The sequence below is a fragment of the Antennarius striatus genome, chromosome 14 (genome assembly GCF_040054535.1).
Source record: "Antennarius striatus isolate MH-2024 chromosome 14, ASM4005453v1, whole genome shotgun sequence".
Classification (NCBI taxonomy): Eukaryota; Metazoa; Chordata; class Actinopteri; order Lophiiformes; family Antennariidae; genus Antennarius; species Antennarius striatus.
The window spans coordinates 1,727,823-1,753,910 of NC_090789.1; the positions used below are offsets into that span (position 1 = coordinate 1,727,823).

The 26,088-nt window shown below is 45.6% G+C and overlaps 6 protein-coding genes across 13 annotated transcripts; 3 read left to right on the forward strand and 3 right to left on the reverse strand.

Moving 5' to 3' along the window:
- On the forward strand, window positions 1-1,602 carry atp5if1a (ATP synthase inhibitory factor subunit 1a). 2 transcript variants are annotated; one of them, XM_068333925.1, is made up of 3 exons: window positions 1-261; window positions 1,142-1,254; window positions 1,348-1,602. In XM_068333925.1, the coding sequence occupies exons 1-3, from the start codon at window positions 190-192 to the stop codon at window positions 1,487-1,489; spliced, it is 327 nt and encodes a 108-aa protein (XP_068190026.1). In that variant the 5' UTR covers window positions 1-189; the 3' UTR covers window positions 1,490-1,602. The 2 variants fall into 2 exon arrangements, with proteins under 2 accessions (XP_068190026.1, XP_068190027.1); XM_068333926.1 differs by lacking the exon at window positions 1-261 and adding an exon at window positions 785-909.
- A 510-nt stretch (window positions 1,603-2,112) lies between these two features.
- LOC137607881 (heterogeneous nuclear ribonucleoprotein R-like) lies at window positions 2,113-9,089 on the forward strand. 5 transcript variants are annotated; one of them, XR_011038058.1, is made up of 16 exons: window positions 2,113-2,298; window positions 2,938-3,098; window positions 3,184-3,302; window positions 3,374-3,481; window positions 3,562-3,675; window positions 3,765-3,941; window positions 4,025-4,160; window positions 4,245-4,450; window positions 4,551-4,700; window positions 4,782-4,903; window positions 4,986-5,533; window positions 7,587-7,647; window positions 7,807-8,029; window positions 8,396-8,456; window positions 8,712-8,841; window positions 8,958-9,089. XR_011038058.1 is itself a non-coding variant. In XM_068333918.1 (12 exons), the coding sequence occupies exons 2-12, from the start codon at window positions 2,942-2,944 to the stop codon at window positions 7,619-7,621; spliced, it is 1,872 nt and encodes a 623-aa protein (XP_068190019.1). In that variant the 5' UTR covers window positions 2,113-2,298; window positions 2,938-2,941; the 3' UTR covers window positions 7,622-7,800. The 5 variants fall into 5 exon arrangements, 2 of the variants coding, with proteins under 2 accessions (XP_068190019.1, XP_068190017.1); XR_011038057.1 differs by lacking the exon at window positions 7,807-8,029 and having other exon boundaries at window positions 2,114-2,298; XR_011038059.1 differs by lacking the exons at window positions 7,807-8,029; window positions 8,396-8,456.
- Window positions 9,090-9,984: 895 nt separating this feature from the next.
- On the forward strand, window positions 9,985-12,310 carry dnajc8 (DnaJ (Hsp40) homolog, subfamily C, member 8). Its single transcript, XM_068333922.1, has 9 exons — window positions 9,985-10,077; window positions 10,578-10,679; window positions 10,781-10,837; window positions 10,963-11,029; window positions 11,179-11,273; window positions 11,348-11,419; window positions 11,523-11,614; window positions 11,745-11,820; window positions 11,919-12,310. Exons 1-9 carry the CDS (start codon window positions 10,006-10,008, stop codon window positions 12,039-12,041), a joined length of 756 nt encoding a protein of 251 aa, XP_068190023.1. The 5' UTR covers window positions 9,985-10,005; the 3' UTR covers window positions 12,042-12,310.
- Window positions 12,311-12,519: 209 nt separating this feature from the next.
- si:ch211-81a5.8 (uncharacterized protein LOC560648 homolog) lies at window positions 12,520-16,347 on the reverse strand. Of its 2 annotated transcripts, none has more exons than XM_068333924.1 (6): window positions 16,209-16,347; window positions 15,143-15,263; window positions 13,530-13,683; window positions 13,172-13,449; window positions 12,977-13,064; window positions 12,520-12,891 (listed from the first exon to the last, which is right to left on the reverse strand). In XM_068333924.1, the coding sequence occupies exons 4-6, from the start codon at window positions 13,396-13,398 to the stop codon at window positions 12,745-12,747; spliced, it is 462 nt and encodes a 153-aa protein (XP_068190025.1). In that variant the 5' UTR covers window positions 13,399-13,449; window positions 13,530-13,683; window positions 15,143-15,263; window positions 16,209-16,347; the 3' UTR covers window positions 12,520-12,744. The 2 variants fall into 2 exon arrangements, with proteins under 2 accessions (XP_068190025.1, XP_068190024.1); XM_068333923.1 differs by having other exon boundaries at window positions 12,520-12,894.
- On the reverse strand, window positions 15,428-22,087 carry clk2a (CDC-like kinase 2a). Of its 2 annotated transcripts, XM_068333919.1 has the most exons (13): window positions 21,946-22,087; window positions 20,849-21,042; window positions 20,493-20,766; window positions 19,314-19,404; window positions 18,341-18,407; window positions 17,757-17,873; window positions 17,509-17,675; window positions 17,242-17,336; window positions 17,036-17,165; window positions 16,882-16,964; window positions 16,719-16,798; window positions 16,553-16,643; window positions 15,428-16,451 (listed from the first exon to the last, which is right to left on the reverse strand). In XM_068333919.1, exons 2-13 carry the CDS (start codon window positions 21,040-21,042, stop codon window positions 16,263-16,265), a joined length of 1,578 nt encoding a protein of 525 aa, XP_068190020.1. In that variant the 5' UTR covers window positions 21,946-22,087; the 3' UTR covers window positions 15,428-16,262. The 2 variants fall into 2 exon arrangements, with proteins under 2 accessions (XP_068190020.1, XP_068190021.1); XM_068333920.1 differs by lacking the exons at window positions 19,314-19,404; window positions 20,849-21,042; window positions 21,946-22,087 and having other exon boundaries at window positions 20,493-20,633.
- Window positions 22,088-22,451: 364 nt separating this feature from the next.
- Window positions 22,452-25,890, reverse strand: LOC137607653 (histone-lysine N-methyltransferase SETDB1-B-like). Its single transcript, XM_068333558.1, has 10 exons — window positions 25,826-25,890; window positions 25,312-25,480; window positions 25,146-25,222; window positions 24,582-25,022; window positions 24,344-24,508; window positions 24,033-24,234; window positions 23,852-23,925; window positions 23,266-23,456; window positions 23,090-23,182; window positions 22,452-23,012 (listed from the first exon to the last, which is right to left on the reverse strand). The coding sequence occupies exons 2-10, from the start codon at window positions 25,476-25,478 to the stop codon at window positions 22,986-22,988; spliced, it is 1,437 nt and encodes a 478-aa protein (XP_068189659.1). The 5' UTR covers window positions 25,479-25,480; window positions 25,826-25,890; the 3' UTR covers window positions 22,452-22,985.
- Window positions 25,891-26,088: the final 198 nt, after the last annotated feature.

Below are 26,088 nucleotides of genomic sequence, written 5' to 3' on the forward strand. Positions count from 1 at the left end.
CTTTTTTAAACTAGCTGTACAGTACAGTATAGCTTTACATGGAAGGTGGTCGACTTTTGTGTGGACACGCCCACCTCGGCCTCTGATTGGCTGACGCTGCTTCGCTTTCATTTACGTTTGCTAGCTCCCTTATGTCCGATAATCTGCTGCTTCCGGTTGTAGTTCGCTAGAGGAAGAGTTGTAGTTAACATGTCGAGATTTCTACTTAGACCTAATTTAGCGAGAGGTTTAATCTCTCAAATCAGGAATACCTCCGACCAGGTAAATTATTCCCCTTCACGTTTTCATCTTTAGCGTCAGCCTGTTGCTAACGCTAGCTTGCAGCTAACGCTAGCCGAGCTATCGCTCACCTTCATTTAGCTAGGCTACATGGCTTTGCTAACGCGAGTCGTTTTGTTGACGTTTGTGGTTTGGATGAAAAACCCGTTTGGCGACAAGTTTTTCTTCCCGCGGAAGGACGCGATGTTCTCCTGGATCAGTCGTGGATGTTTTCACCATCACTGGTGAACTTCAGAGTTCCTCTGTCACCCGAGACGTGGCTCCCCCGCGGGTTATGCAATGACAGCGGGGGGAAAACAATAGCCCCTCTGGTGTTGATGGTAGCAGGTGTCAAAGTCACAGTCTAATGGAGCAAAAACGAGAGTTAAAAGTGTTTCAGGTTCTTTTTTTGTGTTGTTTTTGTGGGTTTTCAACTATGTTTTTTCATCATTCGTATCCATAATTTAAGACCATATGCATGTTAATTCATTTCAAAGCCATTCAAACAACTTTATTTGTCACCAAGGGACAATTGAAGGCACATGGAGCAGCAGTGTTGCAAGGAAAGGTGAAAAAAATGGAAATGCAGAGTGCAAAGAACAGAAACAAAGTCAAATACACGAAACTGACATGAAAATACGTAATAAACTGGTATGTGCAATGAGATAATCAACATTTAAAAGACCATAGAAAGTATAAAAACTATGAAGATATCTGACTCTTCATACTGTGTGTGTAAATGTTTTATGAACAGTCAAAGAGATCAGCTGCTGGTTTTATTTAACTCCTGTTACTTGAAGATGATCTGATTGTGATCTTGGAATGATGGCTATGTATGAACTCTGTGAACTGTGTTTACGATTTCTTCCCTGTGTTCTTCCAGCTCGGCGAGTTGGGTAAAGGTGCAGGCAAAGGAGGAGGTGCAGGTGGCTCTGTCAGAGAAGCCGGAGGCGCGTTTGGGAAGCGAGGGGCAGCAGAGGAGGAACGGTATTTCAGGTAAAGCGCCCGCCACCTCCCAGTGCCCATGTGACTGTGTTTATTTACACAAATTTAACCCAGAGGTCGTTCTTACTGTGATTCCCCCTACAGGCAGAAGGAGAAGGAGCAGATGGAGGCTCTCCGGAAGCATCATGTAGAGGAGATAGAGCATCACAAGAAGGAGATTGAGCGTCTACAAAAGGAGATTGATCGCCACAAGGGAAAAATCAGAAAGCTGAAACATGACGACTGAAGCTAGGAAGCCTGACTTGATCCCTCATAATGAAAGTGTGGTCATTTTATCTTCTGACTGACACAAACCAACATTGTGGATGATATTCCAATAAAATGTTCCATCTTTGTTTATCCCTCCTGTTTGCTTGACTGGTAATGCATGTAACTACATTGGCAGGCAGACGTCTTTGGTGATGGTGAAGAGGTCAATGCTGGTGGTAATAATTAACACAGCAGCAAAAACACAGTTATAAATAGCGAAGCCTCTGAGTCAGGGTGTGGTGAAGTCACGTGTCGTAGATAAGACAAGGAATATGTCCGTGACCTCCGTTTACTGGGACAACATCTGGATGAACTTGAACAATGTTTAGCTATTATCTGAAATGTCATTAAGTCAGGGCTGGAATTCGCTGAAACATTATCAATTTTTTAGAAAGTTGTTTATTTTCAGGATGGAACTGGAATATTTTAAATTAAAGTCAATGTAAAACTAAATAATCTTGATAACAATCCTTGATAAATTTCAGTATGATTTGCTTGTAATTTCTGGTACACGTCATGAGGTGGCGCTGTTGCTTCGGCCGGTTTCAAGTCACCCAGGAGAGAAGAAGTCGCCTCCGCCTCTCTTCACGTTTTCCATCTAAATCTCGCGAGAGTTGACCAGCGGTGGCGTTGTTCGGGCGAGCCGACGACGAGACCTTATCTGTCTGGAAATTTGTCTCGCGTGTTGCCGTCAAACGTCGTCCTACTCGATATTTCCTGTGGATCCCGCAAACTAAACGTCCCGCATTTCAACAGTCGTCGCCGTTAGTGTCCTGAATCCGACCGGTGAGTCACGCTAGCGGCCCGTTCGCGTCTTGCACGTAGCTTGTGTTTGATATGTGAAAGGAGTCTTTATGGACGCCGAGGCCTTCGTTTAGGATCGTTCGCTAGCTAGCATGTTAGCATAGCTGTAGGCGCTAAATAAGCAACACATACCGAGTTTTATTTATTTATTTTTGTACTCATTTAGTGTTAAAGTGCAACTAGATGGAAATATAGCAAGCACTTACAAAGAATGTAAGCTGAGTTCATCAAATGTGTCCACCTCGGTAGCAGCTAGCTAGCTAGCTAGCTAGCAAGCTGGACGTGAAGGGGGCGGGATGGTGGCTGTCTGTAGCTTCAGAGAGGCAGCGTGTTGTTACCGGATAGCAGCCAAACCACTAAAGTTACTGTCTGTCTGGTTAATTTTTGAATGAAATATGACCTCCTGTCACACCGTTAAAATGCCATCTATGATTATCCATAAAGAACAGGTGTGAATGTTGCAGGACATCTGCTGGGATTGCAGATAACATCCATGCATTTGAGGTTGTTGACTTGCAAGAAAAGAAAGATTGCCTCCATTTATCTTTTTGGTTTCAGGTACATCTTTACCATAAATGTATGAAATGAATTCCCGCATAAGTGATTTTCATGTCCTTGCAGGAGAATGGCTGCTGCTGAGGTGAACGGTAGTTCTGCCCCGGTAAGGGAGGAAGAGGAGCCGATGGACGTGACCACAACGCACTCCGAGGACTACCAGACGCTGATCGACGCAGGGCTGCCCCAGAAAGTGGCTGAAAGCCTCGATAACATCTTCCAGACAGGTGGGAGAAAGCTTTGGGTTCAGAAATGAAACTGAATCCATCGATCAGAATCGAGTTGCACAGCCGATCCACTTTGTATGTGCAGGTTTGGTGGCGTATGTCGACCTAGACGAAAGGGCCATTGATGCACTCCGGGAGTTCAACGAGGAGGGGGCGCTGACTGTGCTGCAGCAGTTCAAAGAGAGCGATCTGTCCCATGTACAGGTAACCACATGGTGGGTTTTGAGAGATTAGGATAATCTGGATTGCTGTAAATTGTAATTTTTGTTTTGTAGAACAAAAGTGCGTTCCTTTGTGGAGTGATGAAGACTTACAGACAGAGGGAAAAGCAAGGCAGTAAAGTACAGGAGTCAAACAAAGGCCCAGACGAGACAAAAATAAAGGTAAAATAAGTCTTATAATCAGCAGAAGGCCGTTTTCAGTCGTATATACCAGTTTATCTTTTTGTTTTGTTTGATTTCAGGCGCTTTTAGATCGAACAGGATACACCTTGGACGTCACCACAGGGCAGAGGAAATATGGAGGCCCCCCACCCGACGATGTGTTCAAAGGATCGCAACCAGGAATTGGAACCGAGGTACCTGCACGCGGTTTCCCTCAGCGAGTCGTCTGAACCACGCGGCGTGTCGTGGCTTCACGGAATCTCGCTCTTCTCCTCCACGTCAGGTGTTTGTAGGAAAAATCCCGCGGGATCTGTACGAAGATGAGCTGGTCCCGCTGTTCGAGTCCGCCGGCGCCATCTGGGACCTCAGGTTAATGATGGACCCGCTGTCTGGTCAGAACCGGGGCTACGCCTTCATCACTTACTGCAACAAGGATGACGCCCAAAAGGCTGTGAAGCTCGTGAGTATTAAAGAAGAAACACGTCACGTCAAAGTCGTCGTTCCGTCACGGAATCTTTCACGCCCTCTCCTTTTTGTTTCTAGTGCGATAACCATGAAATCCGCCCGGGGAAATACCTGGGGGTGTGTATATCTGTCGCCAACAATCGCCTGTTTGTCGGATCGATTCCAAAGAACAAGACGAGAGAAAGTATACTGGAAGACTTCGGCAAAGTCACAGGTCAGCTTCCTGTTTCAGTTTGTTCGGGTCAAAGGGTGGGACTAATGTTCCGGTCGCTGACTCTGTGGTCCCCCCCTCCCCCAGAGGGTCTCCAGGAGGTGATCTTGTACCACCAGCCAGACGACAAGAAGAAGAACCGCGGCTTCTGTTTCCTCGAGTACGAGGACCACAAATCGGCCGCTCAGGCTCGCCGCCGCCTGATGAGCGGCAAAATCAAGGTGTGGGGGAACCCGGTGACCGTGGAGTGGGCCGACCCCGTCGCCGAGCCCGACCCGGAGGTCATGGCCAAGGTGAGGAGGTGGTGTCTCGTTTCTCAACACGGGATTGGTCGGCATTCCTCGTTCTAGCGGGTCACGCTTCCTATTTCCTGCCTCCCCCTCGCCCCCCCAGGTGAAGGTGCTGTTCGTCAGGAAGCTGGCCACCGCCGTGACCGAGGAGCTCCTGGAAAAAACCTTCTCCCAGTTCGGGAAGCTGGAGCGAGTGAAGAAGCTGAAGGATTACGCCTTCGTCCACTTCGAGGAGCGGGACGCCGCCGTGAAGGTGTGTGTGTGTGTGTGTGTGTGTGTGTGTGTGTGTGTGTGTGTGTGTCCACGCTAACTGACTCTTCCTGTTTGGCTGCAGGCGATGGACGAGATGAACGGGAAGGAGCTGCTGGGGGAGGAGATAGAGATCGTTCTGGCCAAGCCCCCTGACAAGAAGAGGAAAGAGCGCCAGGCGGCGCGTCAGACCACCAGGAACGCCGGGTGAGTGTCTGACATGCCATTGGTCGATCTTTCAGCCAATCAGAGCGAGCGATAATAAACCCCCCCGCGCTCCCGTCTGCAGGTACGACGACTACTACTATTACCCGCCTCCTCGCATGCCCCCCCCAGGCCGAGGCAGGGGCCGCGGTGGTCGGGGGGGCTACTCCTACCCACCAGAGTACTATGGCTATGACGACTACTATGATGACTACTATGGCTACGACTATCACGACTACCGCGGGGGCTACGAAGACCCCTACTATGGCTACGAAGACATGTACAGCATGAGGAGCCGCGGCACCCGCCCCAGCAGGGGGGGGCCCCCACCGCCGAGGGCCCGCGGAGCGCCGCCGGCGCGCGGCCGCGGCGGAGGCGGCGGCTATGCCCAGAGGGGGCAGCCCCTCGGCGGGCCAAGAGGGGGCCGAGGAGGACGGGGAGTCCCTTTCCAGCCACAGCGGGGGCGCGGGCCCCGGGGGGCCAGAGGCAACCGCGGAGGTAATGTCGGCGGAAAGAGGAAGGCCGACGTGTTTAACCAGCCTGACTCCAAGCGCCGCCAGACCAACAACCAACAGAACTGGGGGTCCCAGCCCATCGCCCAGCAGCCCCTGCAGCAAGGGGCCGACTATTCCGGTAACTATGGTTACAGTAATGACACCATGGAGTTTTCACAGGATTCTTATGGGCAGCAGTGGAAGTAGATGCACCAAAAAAGGTATTTTTTTTTTGGCAAAGTGACAAAAAAACAAAAAAAAGAGCAAAAGCGTAAAAGAGAGAAAACCCCACACAGGAGATTGGCCTCTATGATTTGACTTTTTATTCTTTACCCCTTCATGACACTAAAAAAAAGAAAAAAAAATCTGTATATATCTCCGAAAAAGTGGACACAACCCCCCCCCCCCCAGAATTCCAGAATTGGCTTCGAGATGATTTGGCTGTGGAGAAAAGCCCTTTGGCTGCTGAAGAAAAGTGAACGTAACCGTGTGTGAATCATTTCCCACCCCCACCCCCCTCCCATCTCTCCTACGGTTACATTTGGGACCTTTGTCTTTAAAAAAAAAAAAGAAAAGAAAAAACAAAACATAACCAGATAAAAAATGCTTTTATTGTTCTGTTCCTGATTCCTTTTTAAATCAACCATGAACATTTACAACAACAAAAAAAAGAAAATGGACGTTTGTTGTCAAAAAGTCTGAAGACATCTAAATAATCATTTTTGCCTTGCAGGAAGTTTTTGTCCTTCCCCTTCCCTTCACCTCACCCCCCCCCCTCTCCTTCTTGTACTCGCTTTCTTTGTGGTTTCTCATAGTTGCTTTAGGGGTCTTGCTTGTAAATAAATGCTGATGGGTAGAGCTTCATTCTTCATTTTTACGATGGTGGAGAAAAGAATCCACAGGACGGTAGAAAAAAAAAATCAAGTTTTGTAATGTTCAAATTGTATGCCTAGCATTTCTAGAGGTAGACAAATTGTGTTTTTTTTAAACTGATACCATAATTTCCTATGTTTTCTTTTGAACTTGCCCGATAGGATTTGGTTTGGCTTACCTTAAGAGCCATAGCAGTTTGTTCTCTGGTGTTCTTTGTATTTATAACTATTACATTTGTTCCGTTTCAATAAAACACAGCTGAGCATCAGTCAATTGTCAAGATACTCAAATTCACTGTTGTCATTCCGGTACTTGATTTGATTCTGATTTTTTTTTTTTTTTTTTTGCTTTATCAAATTCTCCTATTGGATGAAGATCATCTTCTTCTTTTTTTTACCCCCCAAGTCAAATCTTTTTGTTTTTTCTTGCTTCAAAAGGAAAAGACTGACAGTGTGCTACAACACATCAGAACGAGACAATTTGAAGGATGTTTGGATAATAAACTGAACAGGATTTTAACCCTTTATTTTTCAGTGCATGTTGCATCAGACTACAGTCATTTCCTGCACTCAGAATTTACATATTGAATATCACAACAATACCAAAAGAAAACTATTAAAGGACCAAATTGTGATTTTGACTTCTTGCAGTTACTCAGGGTTAAACTTGTCTTTCAAAATGTGTGTGAACAGGCCGAGTGTGTGTGCTTTACTTCACCAGTGTTTAATTTATTTAAATATCAATCATTGATTATTCTGCAAAGTGAAGCCCCTATCGATTACTTTCCTGCCTTCTTTCTTACTTCACACCTTTGTTCCTGTGTCTGTTATTTACCTTTAAGCTCAACCAATCAGAAGTAGTCATCATGAATATTTAATGAGATGTAATGATGTGCAAACGGTGTTTATCTAAAGCGGTTAATTCCCTATGATTCCACCTCCGGTGCTTAACAGACTGGTTGGTGTCTAACTGAAGCACACACACTATCACACGCCTGTTCACGCCAGCTTTGAAAGATGAGGACGAATCTTTTTTTTTTATCGCCACGGCGACGCTTGTCGCCCCGTCTGGTCCTGATTGCTGACACCCTCCAACACATTTTCCTTAAATGGAACTGATGCTGCTGAGCTGTTCTCCAATTATTCCTCTCATTTTATGTGACAACCTCAGCCATCCTCCAAGGGATCAAGGATCTGAACATACAAAGGGTTAAAATTCTCTGAACCTGTGATCAGCCGTTTTAGCTTCTTTTGACTCAAACGTGTTGTTAGATTCTGCCTCTTTGGTTGTATTTTATTTCATGGTGTCTGTCCTCTTAGGTGGAGAAGCATTGAGAGCGGCACCGCTAGCATGAGGAACTCACCTGAACGGTACTCCAGGGTGAGCTAGCTTTGCACAGAGAACTGTCTCCTCTCCTGTAGCTCCCTGCAATCACTGGAGAAACACTCGCTGTCATCCTACCTGTTTCTCTTTGTTTCTTTTCTAATGCAGTGAAAAAAAAAAAAAATCAAGCTTCTTTTTTTCTTTTTTTTTTTGCAGGAGTAATTTTTTTTCCTCCTTCCAGGCTTTTCAAGAAACACATGATTAAAGTTGATTGAAGAATAATTGGAATAATCCCCACCCCCCAAAATTCTCTTGCATTTAGAGAATTCCCTTTACGTTTTTATTCAAAGCTCAGTTTTTATTGGTTTTTTTTTCTTTTTTTTGGAAGACTAAAACAAATCTGGATTAAACAGTCAGAAAGCAGACAGCCAAGGATTTGGTAAGAGTTCTAAATCCCCCCCCCCCCTAAAAGAACAAACCAAAAAAGCCCTGCAAACACCTGTTGTCTGTCTTGGTTTAGACACCAAATCACCTCAGATGTGAATGAAGGGCGATGTGGGACAGTCACTGGTTAACCTGTTAATTCATTAGGGGGTAATTCAGACGTCAGTGGGGGCAGATTTAATCAGATTATCTGGTGGTGGAGCCTCAATGCTGTCAGAAGTGTGTGTGTGTGTTGCACAGGTAAGACGAAAAGGGGAGATAATTGGATGGTTTGACACACACGTAGGCTTTGCTCAGTTTCTGAGATCAGAGGTGTGTGTGTGTTTGAAATCCATGTTTATATGTTGCCTCTTGTCAGCAGGCAGTAAAGGAGCTGCCACCGTCCATGTGAATGAGTTCACACTAATGGAAGGGAGCCATTGGTAAGATTGTTCATTATCTGAACTAATGCTCAGACAGTCAACATGTTTGTACCTTATTATAATTATAATTCAGTAATCTCTATTTGTCCAGAAATCAGGTACAATTTTTTTTTAATATTATGTAAAAACAAGTTAAATTAAAATCACGCTCTCGCTGATCTCGTTCTGGTTTCGGTCGTGGTCGTTTTGATGCTTCAAACCGGTTTGACTCGTATTTGTTAACGGGAGCTTTTCTGTTTCGACTTTTTTTTGTAGTTTTCAGTCAGGAGTCGGTTCTCCAGAAGCTGAAACGGGAACATCAGAGGGTTTTGAACGCACCAGGATGGCGTCTGGCTTGAGATCCAACGCTGGAAGGAACCGGTTCACACCTCCGCTAGAGGATCAGGTGAGAAATGCTTTAAATTAATATTCAAATTTAATGTATAATACATTTTATCTACCTACTTAGCCCACTGGAAATGTTAAAACTCTTAATGGTTAATGTCTTTTCACATCTTGCAGAAGCGTAGGAGCGTACAGAGGGTCCACATTTCATGATCCAGAACCCATCAGGGAAACTGCTGCCTCTGTATTCAACAGAAATAATCCTGTAAAATCATGTTTGATCAATACATTGTTTTCCAAGTCAATACGTGCCTGTGTATTTGGTATTTTTAATTAGTTTAACCTCATGATAAACTGGTGTTTTATTTAGGATCATTAAATCATATTAAAAGGGATTTGTGCAGCAAGTCATGGGTTCCATTACAAACCCCCCCAATAAGAAGTAATAATGAGGGAGGGGGTTGAATCCACAGCGGGACTCTCCTCATCGTGGTTGAATCACCGGTGAATGAACGTCGGGTGGGAACTGAACTGAACCCTGGAGAGGAGCTCCGAACAGCTGATCAGAAGCCCGAGCTGTCGGGGGCGGGGCATGTAGATCACGTGACTGCTCTACTAGCTGTTATGCTAGCGGAATTCCGCTGAAAAGCTGTTTTTCTCTGTGTAATTGATTTTTAAAATTACGTTTTGATATTTTTTTTGGGATAACTTCCGCTAAAAAGCAGATGTTCTCTTTAATGTTTCATCTGGTGATTTGACTTAATTTGGTTTTATCCCAAACTGGAAGTACCAAACGTGCACACAGCTGTGTTGTGACGATAAAACGGAAATAGCAAAAGCGCTGTCCAAACCGGAAGCGTTGCGCGCCTGCATTTCCTGTATTTTATAAACTTTTATTAGATGTTTATTTTTTTCCTGAAATTTTTTATTTTATTTTTATAATAACAAGCCTCAGTGACGTAACACCATTGTGATTAGAATTTATTAGCTTTATCGATCTTTCCCTTTTTATTATCGTTACTCTGATACACATTCGTGCGGTTTTATTATTTTTTTATTTTACTTTACTAACTACTAAATTGCGATATTAATCTCGAATAATTTTCTTAATACTCCACAAATGCATTTTATATATACGCATCAGTCTGCATGAAACGCGCATTTTAAATACGTGTTTTCGGTTTAGTCACGTGACCACCTACGTCACATGTAATCCTAAAGGAAGATGGCCGCCGCCGGAGGAGAATCCTCTTCTCAGAATACATCGGATGAATTATTTCAACATTTTATCTCGGAGGTGTGAAACTATCAATGACATATTTTGTGTTTTATACTCGTCTTTCATTCCTGACACGTTAGCGGAAGTTAGCTTCCACGGGAGCTCGTGTTTAGCACCCATGAGGCCCTGCGACAGCAGTGACGGCTAGCGACGAGATGCTAACCTTCACTGGTGTGTCCGTTAGCAGCTTCGTCTAATGCTATTGTCTGTGGATTCAGTCTCAGCTGTCGGTATTGATCATATAAAATAAGTTTCAGTCGGAAAATGATGTTTCTGAAGGCAGGTTATAGGTTAGCATCCTGCAGATAAACGCTTCAGCTAGCAGCTAGCATCGACATCACAGCTAAAGAACCGACCCGGGTTCTGCAGAGAAACATTCCGTTCCATCACGTTTCACTCCCGGGTCCTGTATCCGATCTGACAGAGGTTCACAGTCAGGAAGGTGGAGAACGTTCTCCCCCAGGTGGGCCTCCATTAAAGCGGTGTGGTTCAGTGTAGTGGTGGTGTTTCTGGGACAGGTGAAGCAGATCGAGAAGAGGGATTCCGTGTTGACCTCCAAGCAGCAGATCGACAGGCTGCTGAGACCCGGCTCGTCCTACTTCAACCTCAACCCATTTGAGGTAAACCATCAGCCGTTCAGTCCTGTTGTCTGTTGATCTGAGTGGGTTCCGTCTATTGATTGGTATTGGCTCCTGTAGTGATCCTGTTTCATCCGTCCCAGGTGCTGCAGATCGATCCAGATGCAACGGATGACGAGTTGAAGAAAAGATTTCGAGCAGTAAGCAGAAAGATTCTACGTCATGTGTCATCATGAGTCTCTGACTCGTCTGTTGGAGCTGTAATAGTGTGTGTGTGTGTGTGTGTGTGTGTGTTTCCTAATACTTTCTCTCTTTGAATGAATAGTTATCCATTTTGGTCCATCCAGACAAAAATCAAGATGATCCAGACAGAGCACAGAAAGCTTTTGAAGGTGAGCCTTAAATCAACGTTTAAGGTCATAAACGCACCCCAGACATCCTGAAACTGACGTGATAAAAACATAAAATCATTCTAAAAATTATAAAATACATCTAGCCGCTTCCGGGTTAACTGTCACCTTCATGTCTCGTGGTTTTCCAGCGGTGGACAAAGCTTACAAACTCCTCCTGGACCCCGAGCAGAAGAAGCGGGCCTTAGACGTCATCCACGCAGGAGCAGAATACGTGGAGCACATGGTGAGCGTCCAGGACGTTTGGGCTCCGGCCTCCTCTCAAGGTTTGTTTGTTTTGTGACGGTTTTCTCCTCACAGGTAAAGGAGAAAAAGAAACAGTTGAAGAAGGAAGGGAAGCTGTTGGATGTGGAGGAGGACGACCCTGAAGTGGTGAGTCAGACACATCCAAGGGTCGTTCAAGAGACAAAACCAGACGCCAACGACCATGTATGGATTAAAGACGTCAGTAGTTACACAACATGTGCTTTTCCAGTTCAAGCAAGCCGTGTATAAACAGACCATGAAGCTGTTTGCAGAGCTGGAAATCAAGAGGAAGGAAAGAGAAGCAAAGGAAATGCACGAAAGGTAAAAGGCTTTATTTCTTTTATTTACAAGGTGATTTTTTTTTTCTTTAAAAAGAACAAACATGTCAACAGATAAATAGTTCTAGGACCCCGTCATGAAACACAAAGCATCTATTCATGAATTTAACCAGAAAAAGGGCGAGAGAGGAGGAAATCGAGGCGGCGGATAAAGCCAAGCGGGAGAGGGAGTGGCAGAAAAACTTCGAGGTGAGTTCCATCTTTTTAAAAATGGAAATACGATTTTTTGTTTTGTTTTCTGGTTTGGGCGTTCCTTAAAAGGTCGCATCCTGTCACGTGTTCACCAGGAAACGAGAGACGGGCGGGTGGACAGCTGGAGGACCTTCCAGGCCAAAGGCAAGAAGAGCAAAGAGAAAAAGAACCGCTCCTTCCTCAAACCCCCGAAAGTCAAGATGGAGCAAAGGGAATGATGAGAAACGGGACTTAATAACACTGTTATAACACGTTATAACAACCCCCAGTTGTGTGTCATCACCTCATCGTTTGCAGGCGTGTGTAATTGATATCAGCTTCATCCTCCCAGCGGATTCCTTCCTGTTCTCCACCGACAAACCTGGTTTTCTACTCGGGTTTTCCATTGTACATAAGACCATCCCATCCCACAACCCCCCTCATAGGAAAGAAACGATGCACTCCGCTGTAACCGATGAGGAAAATGTGATTGTCATTATTTTTGTTCTTTCTTTTTTTTTTTTTTAACTAAATAAAATTTGGGCTTCACAAGTCCACCACACCGCCGGGGTGAAAGTTGTCTTCAGTTGAACGGCTCCGTTTGAGGAATGACGTTTGAACGACACGGTGATGCTATTCCAAAAGGAAATTGTTTTTACATTTAGTTTTGACATTTTTTTATTACGTATGTTGATTTAATATATAAAAGATTTCTAAACTTTTGTACACTCAGGAACCGGATAAGATAGAAAGACGAGGGAGGCCAGTGTGAGTAAGACCATAGATCAAAGTTACTGCGTTGATTTATGAAAGCAGATCAGAGCACTAGCTTTGATCTTTGACCTGTGCAAGTAGGCCAGGGTAAAATCTTGGATTCAGGGGTGTCGCAGGATGTTGCAGTCTTGACTGCATTGGTTCCAGTTGTCCTTGGAGGCGTCGCCCTCACATGACTTTACACTGATCTCCCGTCGGCGCGGCGACGGGAGCGGCTCTGTTCCCGTCTCCCATCAGTCCGTCCAGACTTAGACCCTGGAACGCTCCAAAGAAGGAGTCGTCCTTGGCGGGGGCCGGTCTCCTGGCGGGGGCTGTCTGCTGCGTGTGGAGGAGAGGGTGGACATGGGTTAACTGATTGTCTAAAGGACAGACAGACGGAGTTGTGCTGCTGGTGTCTCACCCGGGGGAGGCAGTGGTGGCTCCTGAAGTGAGTCCTCCTCACCGAGCGCTCGGCGTTCTTCTTGGCCAGGATGGCCTGCTGTCGTTTCCTTTGGGCAAAGGACGCGACATTAGAAGCGGCACGCGGCCAAGCAGCTTATTCATGTGAAGAGGACTCATCCTCTGTAAGCAAGTCTGGCTGAGCCCCCCCCCTTACCGTTCTCTCTTCAGCTCCTCCTGGTACATCCTCATCCAGGAGTCGGGAACCTTCTGGCCACCGACGGGGAGGCTTCTCCTCCTGCTGATGCTCTTCCTGCGGGTGAAGCTGCTCCTGCGGGCGGAGGAGGGGCCCCTCTTTCCTCCCCTCTTGGAGGGGGTCTTCTTTCCAGACATGTAGCTGGTGAACTGCTTCAGGGGGGCCCCCAGCAGTGTGAGAGAGTCCATGTCCTGGTGGTGGCGACTTGATTCAATTCAATCCAGAAACGTGGTTTTTATCTGCAAAGACAGGATAAAAAATAAGTTTTTATGAAGAAAAACCATCAAACATTATTAAATTTAAATCTATCCTGACTTACCTTCTAATTCTTGGGGGTAAAACTTCCAACACAAGCCTTAACGTGCCTTCAGGAATCAGCCTCCTGTTTGTGTTCCTGCGTCCAGCCGCCACCCGTCGCTCTCTGCTCTGCTGGGATTTGACCCGTGACCACGCTGCTCTGTGAGCAGGATTAGCTGAATACGCAAGAGTTCATCTCATTAACAGCACCAGGAGAACACACACTTCAGATGTGTGCGTTGACATGTTATTTCAGCAGGGAACACGTGGATTCTACATTTAGAATTTATGTCAGGATCAAATTTGCATCGTTTTTAACAGAGAAACACCCGAAAGTTCAGAATTTGCTAATTGAAATGTGATTTGCTGCACAAAATGTGCAGAAACTTCTTTTAAAAATGTTTTTGTATTTTCGAAAAGCATGAAATTTGTTCTAAAAAGTTTGAGTACAGGTCCTCAACTTAAGAACATTCGACATCCGTAGATACGAACAAACGTGTACCACAATATCAGACATCGTCCTGCAGTTCTGCTTCCTGCCACAGCCTCCACTGAGCAGCACTGCTCCGTTCACGCAGTTCCAACAAGCGTCTCCTCCTCTTCTCGTTGTGTGTTGTTGTCTCTGAGCATCTCAAACAGCTGACTGTTATTGTTGATAATCTAAAAAACTGGTGGAGAGGTCCTTGAAGTGTTTTCTTCTTCTTCTCGAGGATTAAATTATCAGGATTAAAATTAAGCGTAATCTAGATTAAAACGATCATGGGAATCATGAGCAAGGCTTAACGGTAGATATTGGAACTATACGTAGGTATTTTAATATGATTACATGTTTTTATTCTGATTTATTGTCCAGTAACATGATCTTGTGAGCTTTTTAAGTTTGTTATTTGTGATGGACAGACGTTAAGTCCAGAGAAACGACCTAAACTTGATAGTTTTTACGTGTTTTTTTTAAAAAACTGACGTAAAATCAGAACGACTGAACTCTAAACGAACTGAACCTGTATTTTATTTATTCTGTGTTTTTTTAATGTCTCGTAATTGTTTCTAGTCAGTCTGAGGAAATAGAACTTTAGTGTTTAGAGTAGCAAAGAAATTAAAATGACCTCAAATGGAGATTGAAATTTAATAAATAGCAACTTGCGAACAATTCAACTTATGAACAACCTTGTGTTCATATGTTGAGGACTTCCTGTATATTTAAATACAGTACTTTCTAGAGAGAATATTTCTCCCTTCTGAGTTTGGTTATAAATGGAACCACACCATCCTGTGACGGTGTAGGGACTGAACAGGATGAGCAGATGAAGCGTGGCGTCGCCGGTGGGGGTGAAGCCTCTGATGCAGACACATAGGATCTCTTCTGGGCTTCATTCATGCCGATCACAAAGCGTCATGACTCAGCTCATTCATCCGGGCGCTGAACATACGTCCAACCTGTACCGACACGGTGAATGAAGACCAGCCGTTTTGTAGTTGCGTGGCGTTTATACAATCCTCTGATAGCTTTACTGCCCACAGTCGGGGGCTGTTTTTAGCTCCTGGCGAGACGTAAAACCCGTCCATTCAGGGGATCAGCGTGAAGAGAGAAGGAGGTTAAAGCAGCAGAATGAGCGACAGATGGCGGAGCCTTACATGACGAAGAACCCCGAACACCTGGTGCAGATCTTCATCGCTTCCTGTCCCGACGGGACGACAGCTGAGCTGGAAGGAATCAAAGAGTTTCCACTGAGGGATAACGGGCCGCATGCAAAACCTGTGTGTACAACGTGGATAAGATCAGTGGGAGTGGAACAATTTTATTCCCAAGCATTTCATGTGTGTGTGTGTGTGGAGGATGTAGGAACACTTGGGAGCTCGTTTCCGTTCCGTCTCCCGTTGACGGCGTCGCTCGTCATCGATCGGAAAAACAGAACCACCAACCTTCTGCAACTTTAATTCTACACAATCATACATATGTACAATTTTATATGCTTTCATTTCATACAAAAAAACCCCGAAAAGAAAACAAAAAACAGGTCGTATACACATATACAGGTGGGGTGGAGACGACGGCTTATTGACCTCAAATAAATACTGCCAGCATTGAGGGGGGCGGCGGTTTGATCAGGATGTAAGGATGGAACCAACATTATTGCTGAACTGAGAAGCCGCGGAGTAAAAAAGACGTCCACCCCTCCTCACACTCACACACACACTCACACACACACTCACACACACACACAGAAAGCATTGCAAACGTAACAAACACCCATCGATAAGACAACGCGTGGAGTGTCCCGGTACCGTCTTCGTCTCCTTGGCGACCAGAGCATCTGGAGAAGAGGCACAAATCCCCCAACTTTCATTTAAAAAAGAGAAACACATGCGATGCACGTGCTCAGGTAACAAACACAAACCTTGCCGCCCCCCCCACCCCCCTCCAAAAAAACAAAAAAAAAGAAATCTGAGAAGCTTCTCCTGTAAGTTTCTGACTGCTCTGGCGCTTAAAACCGTCTCTGGTTCGTCCCGTCGCAGGAAGACGCGTGATTGGATGAAAACAGACGGACGGATGGAGGGGGGAAGACAGGAACTGCATAGAGCGCCATGTTCGTTCTACCGTCCCTCTGCTCTCTGGATGGGGGGGTGTATGTTGGAGGGGCAGGTGGACGATGGAGAACTGAATGCGTCCCCCCCCCCACCCTGGAATATGGACAATCACCTGCTCCTCATATAAAAGCCGTTTCCTCTGTCAGTCTCTTTGGATGCTCGTGCGTCACCGGCTGATGTCGCGGTTGGCCTCCCAGCTCTTGCTGCCCCCCGCCTCTCCGACCCCCCCAGTGTCGAAGAAGGGGTGCTTGAGGGCGTCGCTGAGCGCCAGCCGCTTGGAGGGCTCGTACTCCAGCATGCCCTCCACCAGGTCGAACAGCTGGTGGTGCTCCTCCGCCTCCGACAGCAGATACCGCTGATGTGGGGGGCGGGGGGGAACAGGAAGTGAGGGGAAGAAACAGGAAGCACCCCCCCTACTCTTCCCCACACCCCCCCGCAGACGGGTGACCCTCTTACCCGTAAGGGTTTGCAGTTCTCTCTGACGTATTTCCCCGCCGACGAGCTCTCGTCCCAATCCAGACGCCCCCGATAGAAATACTTCTGCTTCCTGGAGGGGGGGGGGGTTGTCAGACGGGTTGGGACCGCATTCCCTTTAGAAATTTGTGTTGGAACGTGTCCTCACCTGGTCTTACGGATCATCCTGGACGGCACCGGGCCCAGGATCCGCTCCATCATCGCCAGATGCTCCCGGTTGTCGTGAGTCTGGAGGAGAAAGGAGAGCGACAGCGTGACCCCCCCCAGCGCCGCTGCGCGTGTGCCTTCGACCAAACAGGAAGTGATCTCACCTGGAACAAGGTGAAGCCCAGATAGTACTCGAACAGGATGCATCCGATGCTCCACACGTCACACGGATGACTCCAGCCCAGCTCTGGGAGGACAAAACACGGATCAACCATCCAGAACCATCATCACGCCGTCGCCACGCTCGGCGATCCTCACCTAGGATGACCTCGGGGGCGCGGTAGTGCCGCGTGGACACGATGGTGCTGTGGTGCTCGTGGTCAAAGGTGGCGCTGCCGAAGTCCACCACGCGCACCGCCGTGCTCTTCACCGTCCGCTCCTCTCGCTTCTGTGGGGGCAGAAACGTCCGGCGGGTGAAACGTTCTGACATCTCTCTACTCCCATCTCGCACCACGGCGTCTCACCTTCTCCACGTTGAAGGACATGGTGAAGTCGGAGCTCACGAACAGGATGTTCTCGGGCTTCAGGTCCGTGTGTGTCAGCTTGTTGTCGTGAAGAACTGCACAAAAAACCCCCAAAAAAACACAAGTGGATGCGTTAGCGTTCCGCTTTCCCTCAGATAACTGATGCTGCGGTGAAGCGTTATCATCTCTCTGGCTCTACGGCGCCCCCCTGTGGCCACAGACGGTCTGCACTAAAGTAAATAATACGAATGAAGAAGGAGCGCTTACACTTGACGGCGAGGCAGAGCTGGTAGGCCATGTGTCGCACCTGACCGATGCAGTAGGGCAGGTAGTTGTTCTCCTTCAGGAAGTCGAAGGTGCTGAGGGCGAGCAGCTCGAAGGAGATGCACATGTGACCGTGGTAATCGAACCAGTCGTACATCTGGACGCAGAGGCTAATGGGGGGGGGGGCGGAAGGTTTGACCTGATGTGTTGGTTCCGGACAAGTTTTATCAGGTCATGAGGTCAGAACTCACAATTTGGTGTCAGGATCCTTCTCGTTGATCTTCTCTAAGACGTTGATCTCCAGCCGAGCCGCTTCCTTGTACTTTTCTACGTTTTTGATAATTTTCAGAGCAACGTGAGCCCCTCCCCTTAGAAACACAAGAATAACAGTAGAACCATCAAACACAGAACCTGTTGTAGAGGTGAAATATCCAATAGAAACTAAAAGCGACATTTAGTTTCTCTTCTGGTGTTCAAACACAACTTAATTCACTCGTTTGTCTATAAATGGAGTCCAGTGGACAAATATCTTCTACCTACGATGCTGTTGTTTATATTCAACCCAAAGTATTTAAAACTTATTGACAAAGTCTACTATTTAAGGGCAATTTGGAGAAAAAACACGTCAAACTGATTCAATGGAACTGATTATTTAAGTTCTTCTGGAACCAAATCTAGATGGACTCTGAGATCTACTTTGGACGTTCCTAAAGATGAAGTTAAGACGTTTCCTTCTAGGATTCTTCACCGTTGATGGAATCAAACTCCTTCAATCGCTTCATCTACCGTCCAGATGGACGGTAGATTTTGACTTCTAACTCTAACTGCTACACACCTGCGGTGGTCGACGCACTCCATCACCCTCCCGAAGGTGCCTTCCCCCAAAGTACTAACAATCTCGTCTGGAACACAGCACAAACAGAAGAGAGAGCGAGCGAGAGCCAGAGAGCGAGAGAGAGAGAGAGAGAGAGAGAGAGAGAGAGAGAGAGAGAGAGAGCGAGAGAGAGGGGGGAGAGCAGGGGGAGAAAGGAGATGAGCGTTAGACGTGCGGATCCAAGCGGGAAACGCACAACACCAAGGCACATCAAATCTAGCACCCGCCCCCTTTCCAAATTGCCGCCTATTCAATCTGGCAGACTCCAAACATTTGATGTTCTCTATGATAACTGGATGAGTAACACTAAGATACAACTGAAGGAAATACGGGGGCGCAGGTAAAGCGCTCCCTTCCTCTGGTGACCGATTTGCAGCCAAAAATAGAGACACAAACTTCCATTTCCTGCCCCTGTTTGCCCAGAAGGACACAGGGGTGAGGTGTGAAACAAAAAATATATATACCTCTACTAAAGCAATGCATGAGAAGAAAAGGATAAATGTTGGTGTAAATTTACTGTGTGTGTGGATTGAGGTGGGAAAGGACTAAATGTGAGGTGATGTACGTGTTGGGACGAGAGTAAAAGAGAATCCTTAAACCCTCGAAGTTGGAAATTGATCAATAAAAGTTACAAAATTTAGTTTTTATCTGAAACGAGAGAAAATAAAAATTAAAACCAGCTGCAAATGGGCTTCTACGTTTAGGGAGGTGGTGTGAAACATAGAAACTGCTCCACAGCTTAACATCCTAGAACCAAAAAGGAGAAAAATATCTAAAATATCTTCTCAAAATATCCGACCCCCGCTATTTCAGCTAGAGCGAAGAGCATTCTAGCAAGGCATCATCATCATCATCAGGCACTTCCATGTCATGTAAATGCTCTATGCATGAATACTCATATGAAGGGTTACGATAGAGTAGTGGCAGTGAGTACATCTCTCTTGCAGGACGTCCCCACTCCGACAGATCAGGTGCCCTTCCTCGTCGTCCCTCACACTCACTGCCCGCGTCCGGCTGTTGCTCCGCTGTTGTTTTCGCACCCGAACCGCCGCCGTCAGCAGGTCAGCACGACGCGATTGGAGGAGGAAACAGGGGGAGTTTTCGGAGGGGCGGCCGTGGTTGTCAGGCGGCGCAGGTGGACGAGGAGGGCGGAGGAGGAGGAGGAGGAGGGTGGTAGTTGATGTAGTTGTGGTTGTAGGTGGGTTTCGTGGTCAAGGGGCGAATCACGCATGACACCACGTGAAGGAAATATATAACGATAGGGATATAGTGCAAGGGAACAAGTCAAAGATCACATGTTTGTCCTGCGTTCCTCTCCCCCCCCAGTTACCCATAAACCACTGCTGCTTACAAACAAGGAAGCAACTGGAACATCCATTCATCAACGCAAAACCCAGTTAAGACAATAAAATAACTAAAAGTTATCCGTCAGACTGTTCAGAAGATAATCCCCAAAGTAAATGCTACCAATAAAACCAGAGAATTACTCCTAACAGTGTGGTGAAACATGACCCACACATTAAAGCATGTCAATAAATATAAGACAGTTTAAATGCCAATAAACAACAATCAGCATTCAATTTAAATCTAAATTTCCAAGGGTGTTTGGTAGAACATTTTCACTTTTTTTTTTAGCCTATCTGCGCTAAAATAATTCAAACAAACAATGACTAAAAGGATTTGGGACATTTTTTTTCCATAGAGGTAACAACATTGGAATGAAATTGTGTGGAATGTTGGACGTGTGCATCTAGGCGTCAACTGGGAGAAATTAATAAAGCTGTGGTGGGTGGGTGTGTATTTAAAGAGCAAAAAAAAAGAATTAGTGCTGGATCATTAAGTTACTTCAAAAACTGTTTGGATAAAAATGAAAATGCTCTGCCAAAAAGAAAATTCAAAACGTAAGCACTTAGAAAACAAATAAAATAAAGCAAAAAAAACACTTCTGACGAAACGAAAACAAATCATAAAGATTGTACTACTTACCCATTCCAGGAGCTGTGAGGAGGAAACGGTTAGAAACAGAGAGAGACAGAGAGCTGAGAGGAAGAAGAGGATAGGAGAAGGAAGATGACGAGAGTTAAAGCACCATCTCAGCCGTGGCTGTACTCACCGAGGACGATGGGCTATAGGACCTTGTTCTACGCCGCCTTCGTTTGTGCTTACGCCTGCTGCCTTTCCGCCGGTACGACTCGTCCCGTTCCCGCTCGCGACCACGCCGGTAGTCGTACATGTTTGGGGAGAAGTCGCGCGGGTAGTAGCTCTCGGCTGCTCCGTGAGGCTCCCTGTCTCTGTCTCGATCCCGGCTCTGATCCAAGCGTCTGTATCCTTCGCAGTATCTTCGGTCAAACGGCCGGTGCTCGGTGGAGCGATTGTCAAAGCTTCGACTGAATCAGAGGAAAGAGGTGCTCATTGGAGACGTGTATGAGACGTTTCCAGCAGAACAAACAAACAAACAAACAAACGCACCTCCTCGATCGGACATAGCTTCCTTCCTGTCTGTGTCCCCGTCCCCTTCGGTCTCTGTCTCGGTCGCTGCTGGAGGAGAAAGTCGGCGATCTTCGGTGCCGGTGTCGTCGCCCTCTGTCTCTGTCTCGGTAACGGTCCTGGTAGCTGCTTCGACTGTCTCTGTCCGAAGACAGACGCCGTCTGGTATGAGGCATCTAGTGGAGTAACAGCAAGACAAATCGTTCAGAATCAGAAAGCTGCAAATCATTCATGGGAGTTAGTAGATGGTTGCACTTGCAACAGAAATAATCAACCTGGATCCTAAATGATTCATCTGAAACTGCTGGTACTTTATGTTTACTGTATCCGAGGGGGTGTTCATTAAATGCTGACTACATCTAAACTCGTCCTAACAACTTCTTGAAAACCAACCCAACCGGTTGACTTGATAAAAAACAGAAAACCACAACTCTATTCAGAAAGAATGATGACCCCAAACACGCAGGACAAACCCAGAACTTGGACCAGCATCACGGATAAAATATTTGAGCCTAAAAATGGTTGAAGCTGGAGTGAAACTGACTAAATAATGATATCAAAATCTATAGCTATGCTTTAAATACCCTGCACCAACAACCTTTTCTAGTAATTAACGTTAACAGCACTGATTATAGTGATTATTTACACAAATGCCACTGCAGACACACACCTAATTGTAATTATAGGCGATGGGTGAAGGAACAGTTAAGCTAACATTGAGTTCTTACCACTGTTCTACTCCTGTGGCTGTTTTCCTTTATATGCTACATGTTACAGTTGTAATACTGTCGTAAACAAGTAATTAAACTATTTATACGTCAGTAATTAACAGGTTTGTCGTTTTCAAACGCAAAAAAAATGCATTGAAGTGAAAAATTAATTCCAAACGAGCTAACTAACCAACAAGGTGCTAGCATAGCCTGCTAGCATCACAGGCTAATGTAAATAACTCGGCCGCCATCTTAGCTTAGCGCCGATCATCCGCTAGCCGAACAGTTTCGCTAGCGGTCGCTGCTAAACCCTACCCCCCCAGCCCGGTGGGGAAATGTCCCGGACAGCACCGCGTCTCTGTCGGTTACCGTCTTAGCAGCGAGGCCAGTCCGCTTGTCCCACAGGAAATCCGTAGTGGCGTTCCGGGTGTCTCTTCTATGCGGCCCGGTGTTGAAGGCTCCGTCCCCAGCTAGCAGCTAGCTTGGCTCGCGGGGCTAGTTCTGGTTCAGATTGATGGCGCGAGCCAACATCTACTTCCGGCCCGGAGGAGCAGCGCGCAGGAGAGGAGCTAATAATAGACCCGTAGCTAATTCATCGATCTCAGATATTATTGATTAATAAACGTTTTGATTCAATTATATATTTTTTTTAATAAATATAGGAAATATTTTCAATATTTTTTATTCATTTTTTTATCAATAAAATGTAGTTTCTCATTCATTTTACTATACAATCCTATTTCATTACTTAAATATGAAAATAAAATAATTCACGGTAGATTAATATTTTTATCAACTTTTATTCCTTTTCAGTGTAAAAACAATTCATTTTAAACATTCTGAACTGACTTTAAAATAGTCAGTTACGATCCCATGTGTTTGGGGCCTCATCCAGAAAGGAACTTTAGTGTTATGATTCATTCATTCACAGGACTTTATAATTCATTCATTCACAGGACTTTACAGTCAGACAAAATGAAATACAACATATTAAAAAGTGTCATTTGTAATGTATGAAAAAATCTTTGTGTTTAAAGACTTGGAAAAGTGTCATTAATACGAAACACTCACATCAATTCCGTTTCTGTATGAATAAGTAAAACATTTAAAATCTGAATGTTTCTCCAGCACTAGACAGATATGTTCAAATACAGTTGTGCGAATCATGACTGAACTAGAAATACACATATCATATAAAGCAAAATCTCTGAGGTACGATCCGGAAGTGAAACAAGACATGGTTTGTTTTTATCTAAAAGCACAAATACTGTAGCAAAAAGACACTTGTTCAAAAATATTTATGTATTCAAAAGGCTCAGTCTGTAAGGATTTAAAGTCTTTGCACCAGAGGAAACAGGGACCGCTGGAACGTGGAGGTTGGAAATGGGCCCCAGAATGCATCTGTTCAGTCAACGCATGGGGGAGGGGTGATGGCTCTGTAGCAAAACACACACAAGACAACTTAGAACAATTTAAAACAACATAATTTTATTTGCGTAAGTTCTTAATTCACCTGTGACGGCCTTCCACTTGTCTGCTCCTCAGAATAAACGTCTTCATTCAAGCGGGCGGAGCATCGGTAGATCCACTCCTTCTGCTGAGTTCTCTGGATATGACGACATAAAATACTGTAAATACAGCAGCAGACATCAGTTATGTGATGTAAACAGAATATTCACAGCCACTCACCTGAAAAAACACCTGGATGACGTTGCAGTCGACCGCCTGCACCTCACACTTCTGCACGACGCCGTTCAATTCGACAAAAACGATATTCCCAACTTTGTACTTCTTGAGGCGCGTTTTGGGCCCGGATTCAACAAACTCCTTCACAAAGTTCTTATGGGCTTCATCCACAATGTCATCGGTACAGTTCGGCACTGGTGGAAGAAAAAGAAGGTGGGATGTTGTGTAACAGAAATAACAACGCAATTATTATTACAAGGTTTACCAGCAATGGTTTCAGGAAATCTTCTTTAATATCCATCATAGAATGAATGTGAAATTGTAATAAATGTGTTGCAGGAATAAAATTACATTTAAAAAAAAATAAAATAACTGCAGCTATTGAAATAAATCATTCCTGAATTTAAAAAAAAAAAAAAAAAAAAATTCAGGTAAAAATATTGTGTGACGTTACATCGGTCTGTGAAGCAAAAAAGGTTGTTGACCACTGATGTAAAGCAACATATGTATGAAATAGGATGCTATCATGCTAAGTGCAGGAACTAAAAGTCTATTTAGGAGATTAACGAGAGCAAACACATTGACTTACGCGGTCGACACACCAGGTGAAGTGCAGATAGGTTCACATAGAGGGACGTGCGATCGTCCAGAAACACCATGAACCTGGAAATTCATGAAAAGCATCAAAATGTAGTTTTTATAACAATCAGACGGGGAAAAAACCAATCCAACCTGACTTTTTATTAACCCTCTATCGATCACACACAAACCTGGAGAGGTTGTTATTGCAGGCGAGCTCGGCCACGACGCCGGAGACGAAGCAGGGCTCTCTGGAGCCACACTCCACCACCACGCGGGCGCCGACGAACATCTGATCCGCTCTCGCCGGCCGCTCGAAGGCGATGTGGTGACCCGAGATGAGGCTCCTCCCCTTATCCTTAAAAGCGATCTTGTACTTCCGTCTACCATCGTCTGCACATCAGAAAAACACAACGAAGGAAAGCAGACGAGACTCAGAATCACTGTTTTCTTCATTCAAATGTAATTTATTAGGAGAAAATGCTGGGGGGGGGGGTCTTACCCTTGGTGATGACTCCCAGGACTTTGCCCTTCTGCCAGCCCACAACTCTCCTGGCCAGAACGTTCATGTTGATGGTGATTTGTTCTTGGGTAAAGCAGGGGGAGTGTTTGGTCTTCCTGGTGCTCTTAGTGGATCGGTCAGGAGCACAAACCGGAGGCGGTAGTCCTGTCGTTTGAAAAGGTGTTCATGTCAAAAAGGAGCTGTGTGAAGGTGAAGGAATGTTCTCTGTGTTCAATACCTTCAGTATTTTCTGGCGTTTTCTTTGCGTTGCTCCGTGCTTTGGTTGTTCCCCGGGCTCGAGGTGTTGATGGTTTTGAAGCTTCACTCTCAGCACCAGAACTTTTGCTGGTTTCTGGTAACTCAGGACATTTCACATCCATGTCCTCCTTTTTTCTCCTTTTCCTCAACCTGGGACTTAAAACATGACCAGAGTCTTTAGGTGGTTCCTGATCCGGTGGCGCCGACAGATAAAAGGAACGGATCTCAGGAGGAGGAAGTCGGGTCAAAACCACCACCGGTTGCATTTCAGGATTACACCAGATTTCGGAATCATCGTCTTGACGCTGGTTCTCACTTCCCTCACACCTCTTCAGCTGACATCCGGAGCCATTTGTCGCTGCAGGACCGGGGACTTCAGCCTCATCGTGAGCAGACTGAGGCAGGGGTGCAGGTGGAGACCCTACATGAGGAAGAGGCACGCGTCAAACAGCTTGCAACAAAATAAAACCAGGACTGATGATCAGGCAAACAGTAAATGTTCCTATTGATTGAATTTTGATGCGTTTCCCTCCTCTGATATCACCTGAATCTGTGTCTTTGTACTCCCACCCCAGCAGAGCGTACTGCTTCTTCACCACTGCTTCACAGACAAACACAGACCTGAAAGACGTTGACAACAAGCGTGATAGTCCCCATTTTACTTATTTTTATAATTATGTGATAGGGAAACACACAGCAGCGACACTCACTCGCAGAGCTTCAGGAGGAGCGAGGCCCGCTTCTGTCGTCTTTCCAGCAGCGAATGGAGCAGCTTGCATTTGTCTTGCACATTTAAAAGCAGTGAATGTTTCTTCACTTTACCCCTGATCCACTTCTGGAGCTCCTCTCTGCTCATCTCCATCTCATCTCCCTCCATCCCTGCAACGCATGATGAGTTGAATCCGGAATGGAGAAGAACAGACAACTTAAAATATGTATTTTTTTTTTACCCTTAAAACAATATTAATTTTGTGGATCATTATAATTTCTCTAACAATAATAAAAAAAAAACATCTGTCCAGGTTCCATCGTGTGACGTCAGAACCAGAAGGGAACGTTATCCACATGTTATTTATCACAAAACGTCAGGCAGCTTCATCAAGGTTCACGCAGCAGGTAAAAGTATCCCAATGCAGATTTCCTAACATTTAAAGTTTTGAATAAAGCATGAACAATAAGACGCACGATGCTGCATCATAATTACAAATAATAATTCAGAAATACCTGAATAAAATGAGATTAAACTTGCCGATTTACACCATGTCCAAAACGTTAGTCTTCTTCGGTGGTTTTGCTGTAAATTATCTGAGGTACGCTGCTGCCCCCTGTGGCCACACGAAGTGTCGCATCATATTAAAGCCGCTTGTCTTCTTCGTTGGTTTCTGCTGTTAATTATCAGAGGCGCGCTTGCTTCCCCCCTGTGGCCACCCGAACGAGTTGCAAGAATCTCAATTATTTTCAGCGCAAATACCGTACACCCTCCCTTG